Here is a 23,803-nt window from a genome sequence, read left to right as displayed (position 1 = left end):
TTATCACTTCCACATTCAAATTCTGAAGCCGAGCAAATCTTTTCTATTGTCACAGATATAAAAAATAAAGAAAAGAATCGATTTAATATAAAGATTTTAAACGCAATTTGTAAAATACGATCCAATTTTCAGGCAAAAAATATCAATTATCACAATTTTCAAGTGGATTCGAGACACTTGGAGCTATATCAAAATATATATTCTAATAATAATAATATAATGGTCAAAGGTCTTAGGGCGATCCCGAGGTGCGAGGACCTCTACAATTTGCCGGTGGCACAAGGTACGGCTCGTGTCGTTGAAACGTTGGAGGACATTGATATTATCAGGGTGGGGAGCAAGAAATTTAAGGGCGACCTGAGCGGTCACATGAGGAGGCGAATAAACTTTGTCAAGGACGCCTCAAAAGTCATGGCTGAGAAAACCGACAAAGTGGGTGACCCAGGATACTTACGTAGAAGAAACTTGGAGCTGACGACTGAACTAGCAGCGGCTGCCAGAAAAGAGACGCTACAATTGCGCGCGGAGTTGACCGATCTCAGGAAGCTGATAGAGAACTTACAAGCTTCTATGAGCCAGCGAGTTAATGAAGGAGCGAGCACAAGTGTAGTGGCGGAAATCAGTGGGCCTTCACCGACTGATAGGAGATCAATGTCGGGGAAAAAGTTAGTTCCCAAAAAGACTCCATACGTGCCTGAGACAAAGATAGGCAAGAAAACAGTAAAAAAGGAACTAGTCAAAGGTGGAGCTGAACCACCCCCGGCGAAGGACCAGATCCTTCGTCCCGCTGTGGGCGGAGTGCAAAAGCCCATCCTAATCTCAGCGGTGGAACAAGAGTTGGACAAGATACTAACTCAGCAGATAGAGGCTCTCAGAGAACAGAGAACGGAACAACGCAGACGCGTTAGAGGAGATGTACCGAAAGAGATCCCCAAAAGGAAAACCTCAGGGCCTAAAGTGATCGCCAACGTACAGATCGTTTCTCCGAAAACCGGGGACGGCGCGCAGGTCGCAACAACGGAATGGAGAAAGACTCAAAGCAGGAAGGAGAAGCGCAAAACCAAGAGCAGCTAACGGGGGGGTTATTATTGAAATCTCAGGAAAGGATAAAGGTACTAAGGCAGATACTCTCAAAGAAAAGATCTCACACGTACTTGGAGAAGCGACAAGCGTATCCAGACCCACTATTAAAGGAGATATAAGATTGGTGGGATTTGACGATTCCGTGGTCACGGAGGAGGTGGCAGATACCATTGCAGTTGCTGGAAGCTGTAAATCTCAGAGGTGAAAGTAGGGGTCATCAGACCAATGTCCAATGGCCTGTATACCGTATGGGCACAATGCCCACTTGGCGCGGCTATTAAGGCCTCGGAGAAAGTCAAGATCAAGATTGGATGGACACTAGCTTGAATAGAGTTTCTTAAGGCCAGGCCAACCCAGTGTTATGCTGGAATCGCGGGCACATAAGGAGAAAATGTCCCTCGGCGATAGATACAAGCAAAATATGGTTCAGATGCGGACAAGATGGTCATTCGGCTCTGATATGTACCAATCCAATTAACTGTGCTATCTGTGCCGAACAAGGGAAAGACGCAAAACATCGGAAGTATACAATGTAAGGCAGACTTTAATGCGGTATCAGCGGAACCGAGACGGGGGGTCTGAATCTCGATACATACCGGACAATCCTTTTTGATACGGCAGCACTAATAACTTAGCAGCAATCCATTGGAGATCGGATGGAGTACCGACATCTTGCTCGTTGATACATAGAGCCAAGGACTTTGTAGTAGCAAAGTGCGGAGCTTTTAACATAATCTCTTGCTATATCTTTCCAAACGCTACAAGAGGGGAATTCCTTAATTTTTTGGATGACCTTGGCGCATCCGTAACAGTGCTAGGAAACAACATAATTGCATGCGGCGACTTCAATTCGAAGTTGATATTATGGGGCTCGAGATACTCTGATGCGAGAGGCGATTGGGTGGAGGAGTGAGCGGCCCAACATGATTTAAGACTTGTTAACACAGGTCATCAATCTACATGTATAAGACCGCAAGGAATTTCAATTATAGACCTGACATGGGCTACGGCAGATGTTATTGGGGAGATTAGAGACTGGAAGGTACTCGAAGACATAGAGACCTTATCGGACCATGTGTACATTACAATGGAGACGGGTCAAAACAACACTAGCAATGACAGAAGACGCACGGCCAAATCTAAGTACCCAAGATGGAACTGGGCGAAAATCGACTTGGACAAGTTCAGAGCGGCACTAATTTGGAGCTGCGCTAATCGGACAGAAGAGAATAGTGGAAACGATGACACGACTGCGATACAGAGTGCGAATTGGCTGCGGCAATCATTAACGAATGCCTGTGACGCGTCCACGACTAGAATCGGGAATCGACCACCCAAACAACAAAAATACTGGTGGAACGAGGACATATCCCGACTCAGAAAGGAAGCAATCAAAGCAAGAGGGCATGGTCCCACGCCAAAGAAAGGAATCGTTCGCAAGAGAGAATTGATGTACTATTGGCCTCCTATATAGGGGCGAAGAAAGACTTGAGGAAAGAGATCAATGCAGCCAAGGCATCGGCCTGGCAAGAGCTCATAAATACAATTAACTCAGATCCCTGTGGCATGCCGTATAGGGTTGTCTTGAGAAAATTAAGATCCTCAAGCGTCAGCTTGACAGAAACCCTGGACGAGGAAGTGACAGAGACACTAATAAGTTCGCTGTTTCCTGCTGGTGAGACTCACGACCCGAACGCTCTCTGGGAGGGCTGGCAATGGGACGAACAAGGGAAGATCCTGGATAGAGAAGTGTACGAGATCATTAAAAAGAAAGCGGCAAATAACACCGCGCCCGGACCAGACGGGATAAAAATGAGTATCATGGGTAAAGATCCCTTTAGAGTTGATCTCCGAAATCACCGATTGCTATAATAAATGCATCAAGGAGGGAACTTTCCCGAGACAATGAAAACGAGTGAAACTAATCCTCATTCCTAAAGGGGGTACACTAGATAAGACAGGGATGCCTAAAGTGAGGCCCATATGCCTCCTCAGTGAGACGGGGAAAATCTTGGAGAAGGTATTAGTGGATAGGATCTATCGGTGGTTAGATGACAACCCGGGATTCCAATTGTCAAACAATCAGTTTGGCTTTCGCGAGGGGAAATCAACTTGCGACGCGCTTTTGCGCGTGCAACACGTAGTACAAGAAGCGGTGGAGCAGGACGGAGTGGTGATAGCTGTCACTATTGACATAAAGAACGCCTTTAACTCCTTGCCATGGGCCAACATCAAAGAGGCACTGGTACAAAAGCAAATTCGAGAATATATAAGGAGAATAATAGACAATTACCTTAATGAAAGATCTATAGAATACATAGATAAACAAGTAAGGCGGGCCACTAAGCCAATGCTGGCGGGTGTGCCACAGGGCTCAGTACTTGGGCCCACCCTGTGGAACATCGGCTATGACAGCGTACTGCAGGAGGGTTGCATCTTCGGATGCGAATTGATTTGTTACGCCGACGACACTCTCGTCCTGGCAACTGCAGACACTATCGCAGCAGCCACGGCAAGAGTAAACTTACAAACGGCATTAATGATGAACAGAATAACGAGATTAGGATTAACCGCGTCCGCGAGCAAAACGGAAGCCATCCTGTTCCACGGTAGGCAAACACCTAACGCTTTCCCAACTCTTACGGTAGGAGGAGAGTTAATTCGAATCAAGGGTACAATAAAGTACCACGGAGTCATTCTGGACAGCAGAATAACTTTCAAGGATCACCTGGACTATGTTGAAACAAAAGTGACCAAGGTCACTAGAGCCCTAGGTAGATTGATGCCCAATCTGAGAGGGCCGAAAGAGACTAAGCGTAAATTATACGCTAATGTTATATTGTCGATCATACTCTACGCCGCACCGATTTGAAGCGACGCGTTAGAAAGGATCATGGATGCTTAACATACCGAATGACTCAAATTATATCGGGACACGGTTGTTTCGGATCCTATCTGTACAGGATAGGAAAGGCGGATACGGCTCGTTGCGAACATTGCGACAGCAGGAGGGAGGATACCGCCGACCACACACTTGCGAGATGCAGTGCGTGGACGGCGGAGAGAGAAGCACTGACAGAGGTCATTGGGGACAACTTGTCACTGAACATAGTGATGCGGGCTATTTGCAATAGCAAGAAAGCCTGGTTAGCCTTCATGAAGTTTGGGGAGAAAGTCATGAGGACTAAAGAGGAAAGGGAACACGAAAGACAAGCGCGTGAGTCGCAATCAATCGCTGTTTCAGAAAGTGAGGAAGAAAGGTCCCAACAAGACACGAGCAGTGACTGACGGTAGACCAAACGGAAAATACACGACTTATACATATTTATAACTCGAAACATAGGGTATTCGCACCGACGAGATGACAGCACTGTTATTAGCAATGCTAGAGACATGTAAGGGAGCGATTTAAGGAGGGTTACTTCTGGGGTTGCGCGGACGCGAGTCCTACACAAGTCTGGAAGTAATTAAGGGGGGTGATTTCTGGGGTTGCGTGGACGTAAATCTTACTCAATTTTAGAAGTATTTATAAGGGAGATTTACAAAGTATGGACAGAGGAGAAACGGCAGAGAGAAGGGCGCGAGAAACACGCGCATCTGGGCTAGGCCCACAAAAGTATTGTGTCAAACGGTTCTTGTGGGTCCAACCATCTATAGAGTCTGGGTCAAGTTTGGACCCGGGCGGGATTTTTAGTGGGTATTGGGAAGACTTCCCGAGTCCCACATAACCCGGCCGGCCCTCGGGTAGACGTAAATGTCTTTTCCCCGCCCGCGCTGATCGCAAAAAAAGGATCTCTTCTAATTGTGCTGATCAATTATTTCTGCGAGGGACGACTTTCCTGAGAGTAGTGTGACTTCGATTTAAGGTAATCTTCTTTCTCTTTTAATTAAATTTGTATCGAATGTTACATAAAATTATAGAAAATATTTTTATAATACATATATTCACGTAATATTTATTAGATACATCAAATAATTAATTTTAAACTACATTACTCTGTTACAAATTTGAGGTTATCTAGTTGTAATAAATATTTTCTTTTCAGTGATGAGAATGACGAGGAAACTGAGATATTCGGCTTCTTCGAGGAAACAGTGAGATATTGGACTTCTTTGAGTTATCATTTGGCACACCTGCCATTTGATCCAAAAACATAAGTCATTCTATTTTTGCTATTTATAAAGACCATTCTTGTTATCGGATAATATGTATTGCGACGACTTTTCCTTCCGACTCGCGAAAGTCGGAAGAACAAAACGGAGTCGTTCACATAAAGATATCAATGTTTAATTCGCGCGAGGGAGCTGGGATGTCGGGTGCTCCGCGCGTACCGCAGCGGAGAAAAGGGCCGTATTAGTCGCGAAACGTTAATTATGATTGGGCGCCAAACGCGGTCTTTCACGCGTCACTTCGCGAAATAATCTAACGCGACATCTTGATCGAAAGCGCGCTACGGGCCAGTCAGCTCTCCTAACGGTAGAGGGACAGGGAGGTGTTGCCGCGAAACTAATCAAGAATAGCAAAATCGCGACGTAAATCGAACACAGGACTTACAATTGTACATGACGAGACGTAACACCAAATAAAAGACTCGAAATAATTAACCAAAAATGATAACAGAAATTTATTATAAAACAAAATAAAGAAAATAATAATTGAAAATAAAGCAGATGACAGTAATAATCAGATTAAGAATAATAATGAAAAGTATGTATAATAATACAAAAAAAACAGAGTAATAATCAAATTAACTTCAACAACGACAATCAAATGTTAGACAAGAAGTACTTACCCTCACGGGCATCTTAGACTTGTCTAAAATGTACGGGCATTAGCGCGCCTGAGGTACCGGAGCTTAGGTGAAAGAAAACACCGAAATAACACCCGAAGTGGAGGCTCCGTTAGTCCGGCAAGACAACCTCCTAAGGGAAGGAAAACCCCGACAGAAAACCAAATCTTTTGTTTCAGATATGGAGGACGAACGCCATGGGTTCGGATATCATGATCGTCGTCATCAGACGTCGGGCCATCTGGTACCTTGCCGGCGAGGGTACCAGAGGAACGGACTATCGCCCGGGATACAAGGAAGGTCCGCTGCGAGAAAGATGCGATCATGCGCATCCACGATAACATCCTGGCTGGAGTTACGCCTCGGGTCTTACTCACCAGGATCGAGGACATGGGGCTTCCCAACGATCCCATGTTGAGGGAACTTCGTGGGAGCCTGGAGAGAAGCGTGATGGTGGAGGAAGAAGTTCGCGCCTTGGAGGCGTTGTCCACTTCCCGCTCTTCTAAGGGATCATCTCCTGAGGAGATTCGTATGGAAGAAGAGCCATCGACAATGAAACGGGGTAAGTCTCCTTTTATTAAGAAGCGGAATCGTCCAAAGACAATCAGAGATTACGTGGGCCTTGCGGAGGCTAAGGAGCGGATGAATGCGGCCGAACGCGAGGCTATCTATCTACGTAACGTAGAAAGGATTTTGGACCCGGCTCTTGGTCCCGACCTGACGGGGGTTGGATGGAAGAATCTTCCATCTCGGGAGGCGTTTTGTGATAAACTCACGGACGTCTCCCCTTTAGGCTTGAAAGACTTGGCGAGGAAGTTCCTGGACCAAATTGACAAGGTGTCGGATATTACCGACGGCTTGATATTATGGCCCGGGAACTACGTGTGTCGTCTGGCCGTGTTGGCGTCATTGTGGCTGAAATGGAGGATCGTCTGCAGGCCTCTGCGGATTCCAGGGTAGAGGGTCTGCAAACGAAGAACGAGGGCCTGCGTAGGCGAATTGCAGGTTTCAAAAAAGAGGTAAATCGAGTCACGGCGGAACTGGAGACTCTTAAGGCGTGCCTCCCCTCTATGGGGGTTTGACGCCCTTGTTTATGGAAGGGAGCTTTCCACCAAGGAGGATGAGAAGTCAGCGAGGAAGAGGCCGCCTCCCTCGTCTCCGGGGGAGTTTCCACGGGTTAAGAGAAAAGAGGGGGTGGGGGATGCCCCCTCGTTCCCGGATATGAGGACGGTTGTGGGGTTCTCTGCCGCCTCTGAGGATTTGTTGTCGCTCCTGGACCAGCGGCTGCTGGATCTCAGGGGCGACATCGTGTCGGCGGTAATGGTCGCTGTTAGACCATTGCTTGCTGGGGGTTGGGGGGTCTTTGGACCCCGTTTTTCCACCTGTTGCTCGGGCTGGAACCCCTCCCTTGGGAGGGGCTTCCAGGCCCCTGGCACCAGCAAGAGAAGAGGGGAGCACATCGTCCGGGGTTGTCCCTGTTCCCGGGGGCTCTGCTCCTTCTGCGATCGCGGAGGGTGTTGCGGATGCCCTCGGGTCCAGGGTGACTACAAGGAGAGGCGCGAGGAGGTCTCGTCGGGTGCGTCGGGCCAAGCGGAGCCCAAAGTCAGTGGTGTCCGCTCTCTCGGGGGCCCCTTTTCGGGCCCGGGGAGCGATCAGGATGGTGCATGCCCCCGCCACGTCGACGGTTTCGCTGACGGTGGTGAGAAAAAAAGAGGACCGACCCTCATATGCTTCGGTGTTGTCCGAAGCAAAGAAGAGGGTCAATCTGTTGGAGTTGGGGATCTCGGGGATAGGGATGCGCCGGGGTATTACCGGTGGCATCCTGCTCCGGATCCCCGGAAAAGATTTGGGAGCAAAGGCTGACCTTCTGTCGGCCCGCCTCAAGACGGTATTTGAGGGGTCACGAGATGTGGTAATCTCGCGCCTCTCTAGGACGCAAGAAGTCCGCCTCAGGAGAATGATAAGATTCCTCTCCAAGGAGGAGATAGTCTCTGAGGCGGCATCCTTTGGTGGATGCTCGGTCGACGACATAAGGTCCGGGGAGATTCGGATGTCTTCGAGGTCCGATGTCGGGACCATTTGGCTCCGCTGCCTGATCGGCGTGGCGCGGAGGCTGGTGGTGGAGCGAAGGGTGGGGTGGGTGGTCTGACGGTTATTCCGTCGGGTCACCGCCCTGTCCAGTGCTTCCGCTGCTTAGGTTTTGGCCATGCGGTCTTGATATGTGGGTCGATAGTGGACCGCAGCGATCTTTGTTACCGCTGCGGGATGCTGGGGCATCGGGCTGCTGGGTGCGTGGCGCCGCCCCGCTGTGTCATTTGCGCTGGCGTTGGAAAGCCGGCGGGGCACAGACTCGGGTCGGGCAAATGTGCTCGGTCCGTCTCTCCCCCAACCAGGTTGACGGGGGGCCGAGAGGCCACCCCTGGTAAGAGGAGACAGGCTCCGGGACGCCCCGATGGGGGAACACCCGAGAGTCCTGTTTTTGTAGTCGTTGTCCACTGTTAGATATGGAGACCGCGGCCGGCTCGCCGGTTCAGATGCGTCTTCTGTCTTTGGTTAACATTGTTATTTATGTATGTCACTCGTACGAGTCTAATGTTGGTTATGGGAGCTGCGGCTGGCATACTCCCTATAAATGAGAGATGGCCGACTCGGATACGCCCTCTGTCTGTGGTTTTAATTTATGGTTGTGGATTAGTAATTTAATGTGGTTAGGGGGACTGCGACCGGCTTTCAACCCCTAGGGGTAGTGGCTGGTTCGGATACGTCCCCCCTTGTATAGTAGAGTCCTTGTGACTTATTGTGTATGTCTCGAGTTGGGGTCGGATCACTGATGTGGTTCGCCGTCCGGGGTGAAAAGAAAAGGAAGTGAGGGCTCCCAATCCCATTGCACGACACCCCCGGGACGAAGGGAGAGCGACAAGTAATCCTGTCGCTCCTCGTAGCCGCCCTCTAGGGAGGAGGGGGCTGGGGAGTTTTACGTGATGTACCCTCTCGAGGGTACATCACAGGGTGTGAGCCCGGAAACGGGTCATGCCAATGGGGATCCACCTGAAGTTATGCGAAAGCGGTTCCGGGTGGGTCCTCGAAAGTGCACGAGATTACCGGTGATTTTTAGCGGGTATTGGGTCCGACTCCTTCAAGGTCAGGATCACGAGTCCCGCACTATCACGGTAGGCCCTCGGGGTTTCAAATCCTCCCTCAAGGAGTCGTGGTGTGCGTAAAAGCATTTTCCATCGTAAAAAAAAACAAGACGTACTTAATAACTCATAGTGAGATCGCACAATTTCGCGATCGACGATCACAAGTAAACCATAGTCGCGAGATTGCTAATAACGATAGCGCGCACTATAATAGTTGGTCGGGATTTTTCGACAACGAGAAGTTACAAGAGATTCTCTCGCGGCGCGATCTAATGCAGGGCAATCGATACCCGACGGGCGGCCACGTAGCCGAGACTTCGCTCTCTCGCTCTCTCGCGCGCTGGCGGTCTTTTGCTTCCGCGCTTTCTCGCCGATGGTCGCAAGTACTACACGTTTTCGCTTCAATAGATAAATCACGCGACTCTATTTTCAAACGCTCCTCAATCAGATAGGATCTAAGTCCCGCGACAAGACTCTCACGTCGGCAACGGCCGGTTACGACGACGACGCTCTCAGGCCCAGTTCTACCAACGTCGGTTAACTTAAACCTCCGGTTAAACTATATCTTTGTCTCTTTTTAGATATGTTATTAAAAGTAAGTTAAAGTTAACCGACGTTGGTAGAACTGGGCCTCAATCACACAACGCAATTACACTGAGGCGCGACAACGCACAACCGCGATATGCAATACTCGACCGAATTCCGGAAAGACGATATCACCGCGTGATAGAATTGACGGACTGACGGTCTCGAAGGCTCTCGCCACTTAACGTCGGTCGCTCGCAAACGCAAACTTCCAAAAGGTCGGGCCAAGCCCTCACAAATTCCAAAACCACAAAAAGCTCGCGACGACGTTAGAGCGGCCAAAGCTCGAACGTACAAGAACGTAATTGTTACTCACGACACGGGTAGCCTCACCGATAAGACTTCCCTCCCTCGGCGTTCCTCGAAAATCTCACAAGCCGATTTCTTAAGCCCTCGGTAGCTCTTTTGCATCCTCGGTAATCGGGCTCTGGAACGAACACGCGATAAGCACGACAGGCAGTACGAGAGTGAAGGATCTATTGCCCTGGGTCGATATCGGGGCTCAATCCTGTGCGAAAGGAGGTGCGCGAACGCCCACCTAATTACGGCGTTGCGTGCCTTATCGCTGTCGCGCGGCATACGCATGGCCATACTTATGGTGACGGCGCCCTTATCGGGACTTCGCGACAATTATTTTAGGCGTTAATTACGCCACGTTTTCGGTAGCCTCGTCGGTCAAGGACCCAAGGGGCCTCGTAACATCCAGAGGTGTGGTTGACATCGATTTTTGCATCTGCCGCGTGATAACTTCCGCCCTCGTCGATCCGGGATACCGTTCTTGTCCCTGCAGGGTGCGTTACTGCCCTGTCTTAGGGTTTGCGCGTTCCGCGCTGTAACGGCCGCGTCCTTGGATCGACTGAATTCCAATACTTGGTAAATAACGCTGCTCCGGCTTGTTTTTATGTCCCGCCAAGGTTGTCGACAATGTTTCTGATATCGCTACTTCTCCTTTGTTACTAAGTTACATCTTCTCGGCAAGGCTCCCAGTACGATATAAAAAAATTAAAATAAATGCGAATTAAAATTTAGAATATCGACGCTATCGCAAACCGTCTCTTCGGGGAAAATCGGTATGGCTCTCGTACTCTCTCTCGCGTGGCGCGGCCGCTCTGCCCTTGCCTCGCGATGTCGGCCGGAGGGACGCGCGTCGTGACGGCAACGTCACAGTATAAACACAAAAAAATTTTATTAGGAAAAATGATTCCTTGAGTAGCACTGTTCTCTTACATTGAACCAATATTTGCTGCTTGTCATATTTAAAGATGTTTTTTATTGTCCATCCTGAATGATATTCTAACATTGCTGTTACAAGGTATATATTTATTTCAATTTCTTTTTAATCTGTTTGAATTGTTTGAAACAATCTGATAATTTATGTTATTGTAATTTATTATATTTATCATATTTATTGGAATCCGAAGAAAAGACCTTGCACTTTCTCGAGCAGTTCTCTCTATCTTCTCTCTATTCGCACCATACAAGTTTGAACAGATATGTAATGGGTTATATGTAATGGCTCAAAATAAATTCAGATTTTAATAGTAAAATAAATTTATAAAGATTTCCAAAAAAATATCTCACAAGAAAATAAAGTATATTGGTGATGACACAGTAAAAATGATTTCCAATATACTTACAACCTGCATTACATTTGAGGTAGAACACAAGCTATCTTGGACTGGTGCAAAAAAACTGTTGCAATCGAAAATTCTACTTTTGTAAACACTATAGTTGATAAGTGTACTTTACTTTAATAAAAGATTATTTACATATCTGCTTCTCAATTTCTTTCTATTCGCATTACTTCGTTATTTATATTCTTTGTGAATAATGTATAAAAATATTTATTAACATGTAAGATGTATAAGAATTATACATCTCACATGTTATAACTTGTTAACGATTTTTTAAATACACTACGCAAAACAATTAGGTGAGCGTTGAAAAACAAGAAACCGATTTTACGCAAGTCACACATATATACGCGTCACACTTTCTCGTGATGTACATCGGATAACGCGAATGCCGGTGGTGTTGCTAAAAATCTTGCAAAATGCAGGGGTGACTTTGAAATGCGGTAACACGGCTCCTAGACATGATAGAGCAATGTTCCTTGCGGCATTTTAAAGAGAAGGTTTCCCCCTTCAAAGCCAATGTGGTGGCATTTATGGTTCCATACCTGCTTTTTCCATGGACAACTATAAAGTCAAGAAATTTCCAGAGTTTTTTCGCGATCTGATTTTAAGCCTCACACGAAAAACAGTTCGATGAGACGAATAATGCTACCTTACCCACTTTAAAGTCGAGGCTTCATCCGTTAAAATGCGTCCAGGAACATTGTTCTACGACCTCTCTAAGCTAAGATATGGCTTCTTAAATATCATCAAATTTTGCAAGTTTTAAAGCGCTTCCCTAATTGTTTTGCGTAGTGTACTAATATTTTTTTTAATATAAATAGAGTATATTTTCTAATATATTTATTCACTAATGTAAATGTGTATACGAGGGTGGATCAATAAGTACCCGTGTTTGAAGACAGGTGGTATTGCTGAGGGAAGTTCGCATTATCATCGTGTATTATCATCTTTCAAACGACGCCATACCAAATTTCAGACTGATTCATAGATTAGTTTTGATTTGACAGCCATTTGTATTAAACGTGTTTGGTGTTTTTCGATACAATGGAAAAAGAGCAATATCGATCCGTGATTCGCTTTTTATTTTTGAATGGAAAAACGTACGAAGAAATAAAAGTGAAGTTGGATGCTGTCTATGGGGACCCTTCGTCGTTTTTCCATTCAAAAATAAAAAGCGAATTACGGATCGATTTGCTCTTTTTCCATTGTATCGAAAAACACCAAACACGTTTAATACAAATGGCTGTCAAATCAAAACTAATCTATGAATCAGTCTGAAATTTGGTATGGCGTCGTTTGAAAGATGATAATACACGATGATAATGCGAACTTCCCTCAGCAATACCACCTGTCTTCAAACACAGGTACTTATTGATCCACCCTCGTATATTATCCACAGGGGCTGTGACTCATGTAAAAGAAAAAACACCTGATTGCATCATTGCATTGATTGTGAAACATATAAGGAATTGGTTACAACATGCAGGTGATAAAATGCGATATCGGATGAGAAAGATGCAAGAAAGAAAAAGAAACAACAATAAAAATCAGCACTAAATATTATATATATATACTATATACAGGGTGTATTTAAATAAGTGCGAAAAATTTTAGGAAATAATTCTTTGTCGAAATAAGGGGGGTTTCTTATATAAACATATTCTTATATCCCTTTCTGAGGAGTTACACTTTTCTAAAGAGGGAGATAAAAATTAAGTTTTTATTTTTTTCTCAAATTTCAGACAAATTAAAAAAATGAAACTTGGTGGATATTTTCCACTAATAAATAGGATATTTATTAATATTTTTTTCATTTTCCTGTATCGTTGTAAGGGAATGAAACTAACAACCCTTATAGAAAAGTGTAGTACTGCGTGAGTAAAAGTGTAGTACTGCGTAAAGAGTACATGTTTATATAAGAAACCTCCCTTAATTTTCGACAAAGAATCATCCTAAAATTTTTCGCACTTATTTAGATATACCCTGCTTATATATATATATATATATTAATAATATGTATAGTAATTCTATTAATATGTAATGTATAGTATTTTCTATGTAGTTCTAAATATTAATACGAATAAAAAAATTTAAAAATGTTAATTAAAAAAACATGGCACTGCTAAATTTAACAATACGCTAAAGTTAGTTTTGTAATATATTATAGCATCGCCAAGTTTTTTTAATTAACATTTTTTTATTTTTTTATTTGTATTAATTTTTAATTTTTGCATAAAAAATAGGTTTGCAACCTTAATTTTTCACTGGTATAAGTTTTTATTTTCACTTGGCGTAATTTTTTTGATATCATTACTTTTCTAGTACAACTCTATATAGCTTTGCAACTTCAATTTGTCACTGGCGCGCGTATACTCGGCGCCTTTTTTACCTTTTTTCGAAAAGGTAAGTTTTTATGGATTATATCAATCTTTTTTGTAGTATATATTAAATTTCAAACAAGATTTTGTGTCCGCTTTCTAGGTTGTGTTTTGCTAGTGCTGATTGTGTTATGTGTTTTAGTCTGACTGCATTTTGATGTTCTTTTATGCGTGTGCTTGCCAGCATGTCCTCCCAGTTTCTCCTATGTAGACCTTACCACAGGAGCAAGGAACTCTGTATATGGAGTATCCAATGAGGCTCTTTTGTCTTTTGGGTTGTTTAGATATTTTCCTATTTTTGTTGGTGGTTTGTAGATAGTTTTGATATGATGTTTGTTTAGGATCCTGCCGATTTTGTCTGTTATTCCATGTATGTATGGAAGTAAGGTGATGGGTATTCTTCTATCTTCTTTCGGTTCTATCTTTTTCGATCATTCTTTAAGTTGTTCAGTCTGTGTCTGAGGGCTTTCTTGGTCTGGTGTTTTTTGATCGTTTTATTTATCTGCGTTATCGTGTAGCCGTTTTGTAGGAGTGTGTTTTAATTCTTTAAGTTTGTTTTGGATGTTGTCTTGATTGCAGATGGAAAGTGCTCTGTATATTAATGAATCCAAGACTAATTGTTTTTTAACTGAGTGATGGTGCGAAGAGACATGGAGATATCGGTTGATGTGTGTGAGTTTTTTGTAGACTTGATGACCCAAGGAGCCATTTGATTTTCTTGTGATTAAAATGTCCAAGAAAGGAAGTTTATTGTTTTGTTCGACTTTCATTGTGAATGTAATGTTGGGATGTGTGTTGAGGAAATGTAGAAACTTATGGAGTTTTTCTTTTCCAAGTTGCCAGATAACAAAAGTGTCGTCTACATAACAATGCCGTATTCGGTTTAGTTAGCTTTTATGAATGGTTCGGGATTCGAAATGTTCCATAAAAATGTTGGCTATGATTGGGGAAATTGGAGAGCCCATAGCTGCGCCTGTGATTTGTTTGTAGAATTGTTTACTGTAATTGAAATATGTAGTGGTGAGGCAGTGTTCGATTAAAGGGATGAGGAACATGAGGAATACTCCAGGAGTATACAGAGTATACAGAGTATCTTTGCTCCTGTAGTAAGGTCTACATAGGAGAAACTGGGAGGATGCACTCGCATAAAAAACATCATGGTCAGACTGAAACACAACACAATCAGCACTAGTAGAACACAACCTAGAAAGCGGACAAAATCTTGTTTGAGGAAACATCAATACTGACCAAGACTAACCCTTACTTCCCTAGAAAATACAGGGAATCCTTAGAAATTCAAAAGCACCCTAACAATTTAAACAGAGATAACGGACAAAAATTCAGTGCAATTTGGCAATCCATACTCCCAGTTCCTTAAAAACTGCCATGATTGGCTAACTAAATCCCCCACCTCTTCCTCCTCTCCCCTACCAACACCCACTCCCCCAATCGTTCACTATAAAAAGGAAGACTCGACAAGGAACAGCTCAGTATCAGGTTGTTCCTCTTTAATGAAGTGAGCTGAAATGTTCACAAAACGTCGGAATTAAGAAAAATATCTGTGCGGATCAAATCCGAAAATCAATGCTAATGTACTCCGCGAAAGTCTCAAATATCAAATAAAAAATGCATATTAATATTTATATCAAATGCATCTGCGTCATTATGATATTACACTCACACACGTGTAGGAAGAATTAATTTCTTAGAAATATTTATGACATCTTTAAAAAAATAATCTAACTTACAAAATATTTAAATTTATTTGTGAAAAAACATTCTTATATTCCAAAGAATGATATACAGTAGCATCTCTTTCGAGAGAAGAGTTCAGAATTGGACTATTATCATTACTATTCATTGTGTGCAATTCGTTTCATACTTATCATTAATGATAAATAAATTTAAGTCTACAAAAAGTGTTTACTATTAAAGCAGAAAATTTTCTGTATTTATTGATTATAAAAGAGTTCAATAATTGGTTTTGCCAAAACTTTAGTTTAATAAATTGTTATATTTCGAATGATTATAACTATTTAGTATTATATTTTAATAATATAAGTTATATGAATATAAAATGAGTTCTTTCCTAAACGCTTACCGCGCAAAAACGATAACGCAGCAAGTCACTTGCGGAAACCGGAAATCGCGGGAGTGCAAATGAAGAGTTTCGACTTTGACTTGCTTCGCTTGCACTCAGATTTTAGACGCGTATGTTAATATACAGGGTGTCCCGCAACGTGATGTCCATACTGAAACTGTGTATTCTTGGTGTCATTCTAAATCAAAAAGTCTTAATAAACATATGCTCTAAAGTCAATTGTTTTAAAGTTATAGCGAAAAAACAAATATGCATAAACTAAGAACAGTATTATTTATTGAAGATAATAATGTTATTTATTGAACAATAATATTAAACAATAATTAACTACTTTATAAATTGTTCAAAATGACCACCATTTTGGTCTACACACACTTCTGCTCTTTGAATTATTGATGTTATGGAACGCAAAAGAAGTTCCGCATCATTACGTATATCATTACAAGCGTCTGTTATTTTGTCTAATAACTGCTGCCGATTGATTGGCTTATCTGCATAGACTAGGTTCAATAAATTGGCCTGCAAGATCTCCCGATCTAACTCCTATGGATTATTTTTTGTGGGGACACATGAAATCTCTAGTCTATGCAGATAAGCCAGTCAATCGGCAGCAGTTATTAAACAAAATAACAGATGCTTGTAACGATATACGTAATGATGCGGAACTTCTTTTGCGTTCCATAACATCAATAATTCAAAGAGCAGAAGTGTGTGTAGACTAAAATGGTGATCATTTTGAACAATTTATAAAGTAGTTAATTATTGTTTAATATTATCGTTCAATAAATAATATTATCTTTAATAAATAATACTGTTCCTATTTTATGCAATTTTGTTTTTTCGCTATAACTTTAAAACAATCGACTTTAGGGCATATATGTATTAAGACTTTTTGACTTAGAATGACACCAAGAATACACAGTTATGGACATCACGTTGCGGGAGATCCTGTATATCTAACCAATCAAGGGCCTGTTTTTAAGGATTCTCAGCGAAAAGAATAGAAGAAGCGGAAACCACGAAGGACAGGTAGCGAGATCATACCTAGTAGTCGCAAATTAGATTCCGACCCATTAATAAGAGCAATCGCTAATTAGAATTCAATTCAGAAACAACGTCAAGTCTCTAGTTCAACAAATAGCATAAAGTCCAAAGGAAGGGCCGTGTGACTAAATAGACAACCGAATGTACCAACACTACGTTTATTAATGAAAAAGAAAAATTTTTTAATAAATTTACTTAATAAATCGAGAACGATCCGCGTTGGTTAAGCGGAGTTTGAGATCCCAATTTCTTATTCTGGCAACGACCCAGTACTTTCCTGTGTCTCACCCTGGAGACACAACGAAATCTAAGTTTACATTATTCGACAATTCTTTTACGTACTATTTCTCTATTATTACTTAACTATTTCTGAAATTATTTTATTCGTTAAATATACCTTTTTTATATGTAAAGTGAGAAACATACTTGAATAGCGTGCGATATTAATCGACGTTCTTCTAAAATAGTGTCAATGACGTTGTTATCCAACAATGTGTTGTCTGGCAAAAACGCGATGTGCGCTTCGAGAACTTCAATAAACTCTCTATATGAGTTTAACAACACTCTGTGCATCATGTTTGTTTGCATATAATCGATCAGATGGATAAAGCTGAAATAAACAAATGCAGTTATTTAATTTTTTCAATTGCAATTATGTTCAAATTCTTTTTTATAATGTAAGATAAATATTTATACTATTTATCATATTAATATTAGGTGAGTCAACTGTTATAGCTCTAAATAGCTATAACTACTTAAATTACATCCGCTTGACAACGCGTTGGCCGCGAAAAAACCGCATACGCAGCGTGACACACGCGAAATCCAAAAGTTGCAAGAATGCAAATGAAGTGAAGGAGACTTCGAATTTCCTTCACTTGCATCCAGAACTTTGACCGAGAGGGCCTGTTACCAGGCACCCCCTCCGATAAAAAGATTCCAAAATCCGGCTATAAAACCGAACAGTAGACACGTTCGCGGCAGTCGCAAATTAAGAACCGAATTATGTGTAACGCCGTCGCTGAATTATAGACATACACGAACCGCCGAATATTCTAAGTTACACGAACATCGCCGAACAACCGTAATCCGAAATTATTAGAGACACGACGCGAGCGCGAGTATCATAACTGAGATAGGAGTTAAACAAAAAGTGTAAACTGTTTAAATAAAAACCAAGTATATTACTAAGAAGAACTACAATTTTCTTCATCCCGGACCGGACAACTCTGACATCCAGAGATCCCAATTTCAAATTCGACGCGACCCCTGTGCCTTACCCGAGGCACACAACACAACTGAAAATTTTAAATATTTTTTATCTTGTAACTTATTGAATACAAAAGAACACACATTATTTCTCTACGTAGTCTCCATGACGTGCAATACAAGTGTTTCAGCGCTTCGGAAGTGCATGGATATCTAAAAAAAAAAGTCTTTTACTTGAAAGTATAGGCATTCATGCACCGCCTGTTTCACATCGGACCTGGGGATCAATTCACCGTATCACGTAACTGGATGGAAATTATAAAAATAAGCGAATTTTAATAGATAATTTATAATTTCATTGGTTTAAATCTAGTAAATTCGCTTATTTTTGTAATTTTCACATTTTCAGAATTGACTTTTTGAGACTTGCCTCCCATTTGAGCGGTCCAAAGACCGATGAAAATCATTAAGAGCAAGGTTTGCCGAATACGACGGATATGGAAGACACTCAAAGAAACGATGGGAGGCAAATCTCTGGTCCGACGAAAAGGTAAAGTTGGCGTTGCATGAGTGCTTACACTCTCAAGTAAAAGATTTTTCTTCTAGAGGTATCCATGCTCTCGAAGCACTAGAACACTTGTATTGCACGCCATGGAGACTACATAGAAAGATAATGTAAGTGTGTACTTTTTGTATTCAACAAATTGCAATATAAAAAATATTTAAGATTTCCAGTTAATTCAACTAATACATGTAATAAATTTATCATATTAATACACATATTAAATGAGTCGTTCGCTCGAAAAACGACTTAAGTCGTTTTTTTAAATTCGCTTATCATTGTGTTGTTATTCATCCAAACAATAAATCTGTTCAGTTTCGCTAATTTCCTAGCTATTTTAAGGTCTTTGAATAATATTTTGTATTGTGCGGTTGCAACGGCGCACCGCCATCAGTGCGCCAGTAGCGTGCTATCGATGTCATTGCTTGTTAAGTTCACAGTTACTCGCTCAGATTTCTGTATATAATGTACATATATAAGCAGTTTCCTCGAAAAACGACTTAAGTCGACTTAAGTTTTTGCACAAAAAATTGAATTAAAGATTCAACGGTGTGATTCGAGTTATTAAACAATATGCTCCTCAGCTTTTATATTTTTTAATATAGAGGTATACTATTTAGTAATGATTTATTACCATAAAAACAAATTTCAAGGCAATATAATTGTTTTTATCATTGATTACATTAAATATGATTTAAATCGTTTTTCTGACGATTAACTACAACTTGACTAATAACATGTAAAACATCTTTGACGTTCGAAAAAACTATTATTAATATATAAAAGCTGCTTTTTAACATTAATTTCAATTACACATAAAATAAAACATTAATTAATTTAAAAGAAAACTTAGAGTATCTCGGTGGACAAATATTTATTTTATTCTACATTACATTAATCTACAACTGTTGTAGTTTTCTTTTAAATTAATTAATGTTTTATTTTATGTGTAATTGAAATTGATGCTAAATAGCAGCTTTTGTATATTAATAATAGTTTTTTCGGACGTCAAAGATGTTTTACATGTTATTGTAGTCAATCGTCAGAACGACTTTTTATGTAATCTCCATACTAAAAACAATCATATTGCCTTAAAATTGATTTTTTTTGTAATAAATCATTACTAAATAGTATACTTCTATATTAAAAAATATATAAGCTGAAGAGCATAATGTTTAATAACTCGAATCACAGCGTTGAATCTTTAATTTAATTTTTTGTGCAAAAACTTAAGTCGACTTAAGTTGTTCTCGGAGCGAACGACTCAAATATAATATTGTTACGTCCCTCTGGATTGCATCCCCTAGCGTTTCCGGGAGATCGTCAAGGGGATTGTGTATTAACAATCGACGCATTGTTGTTTAACAGCGCCATATGAACGGACTAGATTGACAGCTGTCGGATTGTACGGTCTTGCGGTCATACGATATATGTATTTATTAAACGCTATTCTGAATATTCTGTTATTATTTAAGTCATTAAAATTCCTTTATTAAATACGCTTTGTTCATTTCCTGGCGCGAGTGTCCCGGCGGCCCGTTGCGTTGCGCGTATTCGATATATCGCGAAGTCGTCGCGCGGACGTAACATTTTGGAGGCTCGTCCGGGATTGAACGAATAACGAGTCATCGAGGATCATCTACGAGGACAACTCTGGAAGCGATGATGCTGCGGGCGGCGAAGCGTAAGACTAAGGAGCTTCACAAGAAGCAGCTTTCTAATAATAGATATAAAATATTTTTTTTTTAAATCGCGTATACATTTTGATTCCGTTTTTGAAATATAGTTTTCGTAGAGATGAGAGAATAAATCGCGTTAAAATTTTTGTGAATATTCTTGCGTTTCTTTTGTTTATTTTCGTGCAGAAAATTGTTTATTTAAAATGGACAACACTGTCATTGGGAAAGGGACCATTACCTATCGTGTCGTGAGAGACGTTAGGAAAGTTCACAAGAAGACTGCCTCACCTACGGTTTTTGATCTGTAGTTTTCTTGTGGGTTATAAGACAAATGCCGAGGCAGGGACTTGGGGAGTCCCTTCGAGGACAACGGATCCATAGTAGATACCCCCCTGTTGTCCGAAGATCCTCTGAATGCCGGAAGTCATGCAGCCAAGGGATACCAGGACGTTTCAAGAGGAATGCTGATGGTCGATTGGGTTCAGGATGGCGAATCGCTTGGTAACCTGGGCAGGGGCTCAGGGTAGAGCAGAAGGATTCGTCGAAACTTTGGGATCGATATTTGAATAAGGTGTTCCTCGATTGGGACCAGTATGGCGAGTCGCTCGGTAACCTGGGCAAGAGTCCAGAGTAGTGCAGGAAGATTCGTCGGTGCCCTGGAGTCGACATTGGAGCACAAAAATTTTGAATGGAGTCAGCGGTGAAGCGGCCCCCATTGTTGATTGTCGGGACAACAATCTTGAAGAAGGGGGGCAGTGTTATGTCCTTGGATTGCATCCCATAGCGTTTCCAGGAGATCATCGTCAAGGGGTTTGTTGTGTGCCTCGAGTAAGGCACAGGGGTCGCGTCGAATTTGAGATTGGGATCTCTGGGTGTTAGGGTTGTCCGATTCGGAATTTTATATATCATGAATAAATTGTAGTTCTTCTTAGAAATATACTTGGTTTTTATTTAAACAGTTTACACTTTTATTTAACTCTTATCTCCGTTAGAGTACTCGCGCTCGCGTTGTATCCTCGAATGGTTTAGAATTACGGTCGTTCGGCGACGTTCGTACAACTTAGAACATTCGGCGGTTCGCGTATGTTAATATCTTAGCGACGGCGTTATTTGTAATCTGGTTCTTAATTTGCGACTGCCGCGAGCGCGTCTACTGTTCGGTTTTATAGCCAGATTTTGGAATCTTTTGATCGGAGGGGGTGCCTGGTAACAGGCCCTCTTGATCAAAGTCCTGGATGCAAGCGAAGGAAATTCGAAGTCTCCTTCGCTTCGCTTGCATTTTTGTAACTTTTAGACTTCGCGCGTGTCTTGCTGCGTATGCGATTTTTTCGCGGCCAACGCGTTGTCAAGCGAATGTAATTTAAGTAGTTATAGCTATTTAGGGCTATAACAGGTTGTTTATTAACAACCGACGCGTTGTTGTTTAACAGCGCCATATGAACGGACTAAATTGACAGCTGTCGGATTGTACGGTCGTGCGGTCATACGATATCTTTATTAAACGCGTTCTAATTATTCTGTAATTATTTAAGTCATTAAAGTTCCTTTATTAAATACGCCTTGTTCATTTCACGGCGTGAGTGTGCGCGCGAGTGATATGTTGCGTTGCGCGTATTCGATATATCGCAAAGTCGTCGCGCGGACGTAACAATATTAATACATGAAAAACAAAGATAAAAACAAAGATGTTCTTTCACATGGACAAAACAATGAAATTCAATAAAGATATTACAGATATTACATTCCCAAAGAAAAGAGAAAAAATAACATATCTGATCGACATTTCCAATACCAAATGACGCAAATATAAAACACAAGCACAATGAGAAAATAGAAAAATACACACCACCAGCACAAGAAATACAAAGAATATGGAAACAACAAAAAGTATACATAATACCACTAATAATGTCTGTAACAGGCATAATACCGAACACGTTAAAAAATACCTGACACAGCTAAAACTACCTATATACAATCACGAAGAAGCACAAAAAGTCATCATACTAAAAACATGCAATATATAACAAGAACATTTCTAAACATTACTGAAAGCGAAACTGGACTTGGCAGTGTCCACTTATTTCAGCACCCCTGAGATGGAGGATAAAGAGAAGTAGAGGAAATAATAATAATAAAAATAATAATTTTATATAGGGTGGGGAAAAAGTATGGAAACCCTGAAAAATCTCGAAAAATATAAGTTTTACAGAAAAATGTTTCCTATAAAAAATGTAGGGCTTAAAAAATCTATTTACTGATCTTACAAGTTTGACCTTGGATGGCGTTGCCAAGGTCAGGGCAAGGTCATCTTGAATTTTTTAAATAAAACCCCCTATTTTTTATTACATATTCTTGTAGCTTACCTCGAGAGCTTTTCAAAACACTATAATTGAGTTATTTTTTGGTGGTGCAATTAGTTTTTCATAAACACGATGGGAACATACATAAAAATGTGAAAGAAGTGAGTAAATAAGCACGCGAATGTTCCATAAGAATGAGATACATAATGATTTTTTTAACGAAATGTTTTAATTCTCAAAAATTATGAAATGTATGACATTTTGTTGTAATATAGTTCGAATATAAAAAGAAATAAACCTACCAAAACTCGAAGAATGTAAAATGAGAGATACACGCTTTCATAGGTTTATTTCTTCTCTCTCTCTGGGCATAAAATAATTCGGACACAGCAGGTTAAATGAATCGGACACAAGTCCAATCAGACACAATAAGAAACGGACACACTGCGGTTGAAATCGAATACAGTGACAATCGGACACATTGTCAATCAGACACAGTGTCAATTGCACACTGTAAGAAACGGACACGTAGTTGTAAACGGATACAGTGTCGATCGGACACAATCATTCAATCTGCTGTGTCCGATTTATTCTGTACGCAATTGGGACGTTTCCGAGTTGCACTGAAATCGCGCGAAAAGGCTGCAAAAGTCGCGATAACGGATGGTTAAGCGATCACAATCATTATGACTCGAGACTCCAATAAAATACGCGAAATAAGGTAAATGAAATGTAGAATTTTTTTACTAAAAAAAAGAAATAGGAAAATTAATAATGAAATATACAATTTAAAATTAAAGTAACTTACAAGTAACACTACTCAAGTGCCATTCGCCGATATTCTTGAAACTTTGCACACACGTAGTACATCGAAAAATATTAAACATGTGTTTTTTTATTTTGGCTAACAAGGCGTTTTAAGGTCGGGTATAGTACCACTATCTTGCCTTCACTAAAATCTCATTAAAAATATCATTAAAAATATAAAAACGATTACATACTAATCTTTGTGAGAAAAAAACTATTTTAATAGCTTTATCTCTGAAGATTCTGTATTGGTATAAGAAAAAGTCCGAACAATAATGTTTTCAATGAACAAACTTTTTCTGACTCTTTAGATTCGATCTTTTTCATACTTTTTATGTAAATTACAAGTCTTCAACTTTATTTTGAGCTGTCGTAGCCAGTTGTATCACATCCAATTAAAAGTATCTCTCTCTCTCTCTCTCTCTCTCTCTCTCTCTCTCTCTCTCTCTCTCTCTCTCTAGTACTCTGCGTTGATACCACTGCTT

The 23,803-nt window shown here is 41.2% G+C and overlaps 2 protein-coding genes across 2 annotated transcripts in view; one reads left to right on the top strand and one right to left on the bottom strand.

The window, feature by feature from the left end:
* Positions 1–3,996: 3,996 nt before the first annotated feature.
* Positions 3,997–4,371, top strand: LOC145946457 (uncharacterized). Its single transcript, XM_083056070.1, has one exon. The coding sequence runs from the start codon at positions 3,997–3,999 to the stop codon at positions 4,369–4,371; it is 375 nt and encodes a 124-aa protein (XP_082912196.1).
* A 10,698-nt stretch (positions 4,372–15,069) lies between these two features.
* The window catches only part of LOC145946456 (uncharacterized), a 12,603-nt gene continuing 3,869 nt past the window's right edge, over positions 15,070–23,803 (bottom strand). Inside the window, exon 5 of the mRNA XM_083056069.1 lies at positions 15,070–15,134. Coding sequence (XP_082912195.1) covers positions 15,070–15,134 — 65 coding nt within the window. The remainder of the gene's footprint in view (positions 15,135–23,803) is intronic.

The sequence above is a fragment of the Prenolepis imparis genome, unplaced genomic scaffold, assembly GCF_030444845.1.
Source record: "Prenolepis imparis isolate NDT839.2.m4 unplaced genomic scaffold, iyPreImpa1.0 SCAF_16, whole genome shotgun sequence".
Classification (NCBI taxonomy): domain Eukaryota; kingdom Metazoa; phylum Arthropoda; class Insecta; order Hymenoptera; family Formicidae; genus Prenolepis; species Prenolepis imparis.
This window is presented reverse-complemented; position numbering and strand designations above follow the sequence as displayed.